General features: G+C 37.3%; 1 protein-coding gene across 1 annotated transcript; it reads left to right on the top strand.

The window, feature by feature from the left end:
- Positions 1 to 319: 319 nt before the first annotated feature.
- LOC107839778 (endoglucanase 25) lies at positions 320 to 4382 on the top strand. The gene is made up of 6 exons (XM_016683409.2): positions 320 to 1205; positions 1751 to 2061; positions 2366 to 2821; positions 2967 to 3102; positions 3187 to 3359; positions 3660 to 4382. The coding sequence occupies exons 1-6, from the start codon at positions 827 to 829 to the stop codon at positions 4059 to 4061; spliced, it is 1857 nt and encodes a 618-aa protein (XP_016538895.1). The 5' UTR covers positions 320 to 826; the 3' UTR covers positions 4062 to 4382.
- The last annotated feature ends 1866 nt before the right edge of the window (positions 4383 to 6248 follow it).

The raw sequence follows: 6248 nt of genomic DNA, 5'->3' as shown, positions 1-6248 counted from the left end.
TCTTCAATACTAATCAATATTGTCTCAACGGTTAGTATAAGTTCACTTGTAAAGAATAGTAATACATATTAGCAAAGCCAGATAGAATCAATGGAGTTCATTCAAATACGATAAAATAGTTTCCATCTTTTATATATATATATTTAGACGATAGATATTGAATTCTGTTAACTTCATCGTATTTACTTTTCAATATTTCAAGTCCCTTAATAAAAATTGCATACTACTTGATTGGACAGGTTGTCATTGTCCATTAGCTGTTTCGTCAGTGTCATCAACTACTACTACTTTATTTTGCGTGTATATTTTTTTTCACTGGTTTTTTCTTTTCTCCGAGTTAGGTAATATATTACCGGTATTTAAATATTGTACTCATATTATAATTATAATCAAAAAGCCAAAAAAACAGCACCATCACAGCTTCAATATCCATTATTTCCACTAGATTTTCCAGCCCCACTTTCCTCTTCCTCCCCCATAATACCCCCTTTCTCCCCTCCTCCCAAGACTTACGCTATTCAGCATTTTTCTGAATCTTGGTAAAAATTCAATCTTTGCATATTTTGTGCTTGTAGGTGTCTGCTTTTTAGCTCTATATTAAGCCCCAGAACTGAAAAAACAGTAGATTAAGGCCTACCCAGTTCCCCATTTCTTGAATCTTGGTAAGAAATTCAAGATTTGCATATTTTGAGCTTGTGGGTGTCTTCTTTTTAGCTCTATATTGAGTCCCAGTTCACCATTTCTTGAATCTAGGAAAAAAGATTCAGTCTTTGAATGTTTTGAGCTTGTGGGGGTGTGTTTTCTGAGTCTAATTTGAGTACCCAAAATGAGTATGTACGGTAGGGATCCATGGGGAGGACCATTGGAGATCCACGCAGCTGATTCAGCAACAGATGATGACAGGAGCAGGAACTTGCAGGATTTTGATAGGGCGGCTATCTCTAGGTCACTGGATGAGACACAGCAAAGTTGGCTGCTGGGTCCAACTGAGCAGAAGAAGAAGAAGTATGTGGATCTTGGTTGTATTATTGTGAGTAGGAAGATTTTCAAGTGGACTGTTGGGTGTATTATTGCTGCTGCAGTCTTAGCTGGGTTCATTACTATGATTGTTAAGCTTGCACCTAGACACAAACACCATAATCCTCCACCGGATAACTATACTCTTGCTCTCCGTAAAGCACTTATGTTCTTCAATGCCCAGAAATGTGAGTCATCTGTTTATTTATTTCTTGACCTCTTCAATCTGTGTGTATAAAATTGTCATTTTTACTCCACTCTACTGTTTCATTGCATACTAGATCTGTTATTGATTATCTTTATATCTGGTATGATCTCAGTGATGCATGATTCAGTGCCCTATATTAATGTTCTTGTTTTGTTTGCTTTGATTTGGAAACTTTTATCAGTTGCTTTCCACCAATTTTTGGTTAATTAAGTTGATCAAGGTCAACAACAACATACCCAGCGTAATCCACCACTTGTGGGGTCCGGGAAGGTTAGAGTGTATGCAGTCTTATTCCACCTAGGTACTATTAAGTTGATCAAGGTAACTTTTATGACTTAGGATTGGAAGATTACTGCATCAGCAGCTGCCTGATTTGAGCTGCAAAAATATATAATTTTATGTTTAATATTTTAAGATATGGACTGAGTGGTTCATCTTTTTTAATTTAGTGTTTGAAACCTATGTTTTGGTATTATTTCATGGTTATAGCTCAATTCTTTGCTTATTTTGTGTTGGAATTTACAGCTGGAAAATTGCCCAAGCACAACAATGTGTCATGGAGGGGGAATTCATGTTTGCAAGATGGCAAGTCAGATGATTCAACTATGTTCAAAAATTTGGTTGGGGGGTATTATGATGCAGGAGATGCAATCAAGTTTAATTTCCCTCAGTCATTTGCTCTCACCATGTTAAGTTGGAGCGTGATTGAGTACAGTGCTAAATATGAAGCTGCTGGGGAGCTTACTCATGTTAAAGATATTATTAAGTGGGGTACTGATTATTTACTGAAGACCTTCAATTCCTCTGCTGATACCATAGACCGGATTGCTGCACAGGTAACTAACTTTTAGATTACAGATTTCCTTAACTAGAATGTTATAGTTTGTTCTATTATTAGTAATTAGTATTCAACTCTAATTTGTTATTATCGCCTTTTTCTTCTGATTTTTGAATCATATTGCCATTTATACTTTTTACATATTTAAATCACTATCTCCTGGCTGGCCTGTTGACTTTCACCAAGTCACCTGCTGCTTCCTTCTTGTAAATCAGATCAGCATCAATGTCTGCATGGAAGTCAAAATTGAACTTATAAGGACTACTTGATCTCACTGAACAAATTCTGTAATGTTTATATAGGTTGGAAAAGGGGATACTTCCGGAGGGCCTGAGCCCAATGATCACTATTGTTGGGTGCGTCCAGAAGACATTGATTACACTCGGCCTGTGACCGAATGTCACAGCTGCTCAGACCTTGCTGCAGAGATGGCTGCCGCACTGGCTTCTGCATCTATTGTTTTTAAGGACAACAAGGCTTACTCACAAAAACTTGTGCATGGTGCTAGAACTCTCTTCAAATTTTCTAGAGACCAGCGTGGTAGATACAGTGTCGGGAATGATGCTGCAACTTTCTACAATTCTACTGGTTATTGGGATGAGTTTATATGGGGTGCCTCTTGGCTGTATTATGCCACGGGAAATTCTTCATATCTTCAGCTTGCTACAACCCCTGGTCTTGCCAAACATGCTGGTGCTTTCTGGGGAGGCCCTGACTATGGTGTGCTCAGCTGGGATAACAAGCTCACTGGAGCTCAGGTCGGTTGATATTGCCTGTTCGTTTCTTGAATCCACTTCTAGTAGTTCTTTACAGCTGTTGTTCTTGAGACTTGTAAGCTAGGGGATCTAATTTCTTAGAGGGACCTATATGTTGCTATAACACAGCTTTTCATTTTCTCTTCAGGTGCTACTGAGCCGTATGAGGCTGTTTCTGAGCCCTGGATATCCTTATGAAGAAATTTTAAGGACATTTCACAACCAGACTAGCATAATCATGTGCTCCTTCTTGCCAATCTTTACTTCCTTTAATCGCACAAAAGGTGACCATTTTTTATCCAGTTTGCATGTAAAGTTATTTGAAATTCTTGGTTTGAAATTAAACCAATTCTTTATGGCCTTTCCAGGAGGGCTAATCCAATTAAACCATGGAAGGCCTCAACCTCTCCAGTATGTAGTCAATGCAGCCTTCCTGGCTACCTTGTTTAGTGACTATCTTGCAGCTGCCGACACTCCTGGATGGTACTGTGGACCCAATTTCTACTCCACTGATGTCCTGCGTAAATTCGCGGAGACCCAGGTAAATAAACTCTCCTACTTTTAAGTTAGTAAGAGTTTCCTTTCTCATTCTCGGGTTACTTCACTCCTCTATCTTGTCAATGGTCTTCTACGACCAATTTCACTTCTCTCTGCTTCATGTTCTTGGGAAGAATGGGCTAGATTGGCCTCATATATGGTGTATGGACAAATAATGAATGATAATTTACTGCAAATTGTGTAGAATATTAAGACACAGTATATGCAAGTTATCTTTTGCCTATTTTGTTGTAAGGTGAAAATTGTTTCTTGGTTTAACTTGGTTGTTCCTTTGACTCTGTAGATTGACTACATCCTTGGCAAGAATCCCAGGAAAATGAGTTATGTTGTTGGTTTTGGCAATCATTACCCTAAGCGTGTCCACCACAGAGGGGCATCAATTCCTAAAAACAAGGTCAAGTATAACTGTAAAGGAGGATGGAAATTGAGGGATTCACCTAAGGCTAATCCAAATACTATTGTTGGAGCCATGGTTGCTGGACCAGATAAGCATGACGGTTTCCATGATGTCCGTTCTAATTACAATTATACGGAGCCTACTCTTGCTGGAAATGCTGGTTTAGTTGCAGCTCTCGTGGCTCTATCTGGAGATAGAGATATCGGAATTGATAAGAACACTTTATTCTCTGCTGTACCTCCAATGTTCCCAACTCCACCACCTCCGCCGGCTCCTTGGAAACCATGATCTTCTGATCTTTAAAACTTCGTCCGTGCCTCTCTTGTCTGGGTGTAGGTTCCTTATTTTTGATACTGTGATTTGATATTAGATTCTAAAACCAAGATGAAAGAGAAGAAAGTTGGATGTGCACTTTGAACATAGATAGTTTGGGCATTACTAGGACTAGCAAGTGAAATTCTTGACGAAATGCCCAATGGCATGTCTGTTTTACTTTGAATGTATCGTTTACCCACCGTATGTAGTATATGTAACGTAACCAATCATGTATTCTTTGAACAATGTAACTGAACGTGAACCTCAATTTCCTAGGAACAAGTTTTCACGTAATGTTCATCTGTTTTGGTTTTGCATTGTGGAGAGATTGAAAGGGCAATCAACTTGCCAAACAACAGGATAACAATGGACTAAGCTTCTATACCTTGTGAAGATCTAATGAAATCTATTATTTCATCTAATAGATCACACCTTAAAAGAATGCTGCTTAAACATTTATGCTTCAAAATGTATGAATAAGATGAAGCATTCCTTCTCAAAGCATTTCTGGATCTTTCCTCTGCAGATTGTACAAAAAACCACAATCTGGATAAGCAGTCCTCTCTTCTCAGTTCTTTGTTGCCTTGCAAGTCCAGTTGTTTAATTAGTCTGTTATATGGGTGTTTCCTTTCAGTGCTCCAGCAAACAACAACATGATGGGTGTGTCCTTTCGATACCGCAGCTGGTTCAAACTTACTTCCTGTTGTTTCTCTGTCATTTTAATATTAATTATAATGTTTTTAAATGTCTAATTACAATGGCAGTTAGTGGCTTAAGCTGGGAGTTTGGGTTGTTACAAATTATTTATTACTGTGTATAAAGCCTACCTTTTGATATTACTGATTGTGCAGCACTTAATCTTTTAATTTAATGCCATACTCCCACGATTTGCATGGCTGTTTTCTTTCAGCCTTCACCTCTCTTTTTTTTTTTTTAAACTCTTGTGCCTTTAAACTCAATAGGTAATGGTGGTAGAATGTGGATCTAAGTTTCATGTAAATTTCACTCTTTGTTCAATCATTATCCTATTCTTTATGTGGTGCAACTCATGTAACTCTTAAAACTTTTAGGTCATTGATCTTCTTTCTTTACTATCATTGTTTATTCTTATTCAATACAAGGATGAATATCTTCACCTATAAATAGTGTGGTCTTGCATGATTTTGTAATATACACAAGATAATAAGAGAGTTCACAAAAGTTAGTAAAAAAAAGAGTTTATTAGTTAAAGGGAGGTGTTCTTTTGTGGAGCTTTGAATTCAATTGTTGAGTTGTTCTTTGTGAGAAGGTTATTGTGTTGCATCCTAAAGGGAACAAACCATGAAGATTACTGCTGGACCGATGAAAATATTTGTTGCAGTGGATTTGAATCTCCTTGAAAAGACAAGATATCTGCGCCTCAGCCGAAGAAGAAGATAATTTTTATTTTCTTCATTTATAATTTTCAGTTGTAATATTATTGTAATTTCACCAACACTTCCCTTGATAATTCCATCTTAATATCTACCCCTCCTCTCTACCAGCAAGGGCATATGGTTGTTATTGTCATCAAAGACTAGGCTGTATAGACTTGTCCAACTAGTCCATTAAGGTTTAGGTCAGTCCCTGTTTAGTTGCTTTGACAAGATTAAGACAGACCCAACAATAATCCGTGGCCTATGCATGGCAAAATTAGCTCATAAAAACATGATACGTATAACTCGTTTAGACAATGACTCATCCATTTATTAGCTTAGTTCATTTCATTTCAGCTTATTTATAATCATTATCACCGACCACCAATCAATATTGATATTCTCCACTTACCACACCATTAGCTATTACTATAAGAAGCCGTTTGGTATGAGGTATGAGATATAATAATCCTGAGATAAAATCTGTGTTTGTTGAAGGTATTGGTTAGTCTCGATATTATTTATCCAATCGCTTATATCATAGTGATGAGATAAATTATCTCATGTATATAATGGTATAATTAATCTCAAAATAATTAATCTTGAGATGATTTATTTCCAACCAATGAACCCTAAATATCGCCATTAACCATTAATTGAGCCACCACTCCATTAGCTATTGCCCAAAACACCATAATTAGCCAACACCATCTCGAGCTTTCAGCTGACACTAACAGCCGATACTATTAACCATCATCATTTCCAC

This window comes from Capsicum annuum, chromosome 8 (genome assembly GCF_002878395.1).
Source record: "Capsicum annuum cultivar UCD-10X-F1 chromosome 8, UCD10Xv1.1, whole genome shotgun sequence".
NCBI classification, from domain to species: Eukaryota; Viridiplantae; Streptophyta; class Magnoliopsida; order Solanales; family Solanaceae; genus Capsicum; species Capsicum annuum.
This window is presented reverse-complemented; position numbering and strand designations above follow the sequence as displayed.

Coding starts and splice junctions, on each gene's coding strand:
- LOC107839778 (XM_016683409.2), top strand. CDS start 827: ATGAGTATGTACGGTAGGGATCCATGGGGAGGACCATTGGAGATCCAC. Junction 1,206..1,750: donor GTTCTTCAATGCCCAGAAAT/GTGAGTCATCTG, acceptor TGGAATTTACAG/CTGGAAAATTGCCCAAGCAC. Junction 3,360..3,659: donor GTAAATTCGCGGAGACCCAG/GTAAATAAACTC, acceptor TTGACTCTGTAG/ATTGACTACATCCTTGGCAA.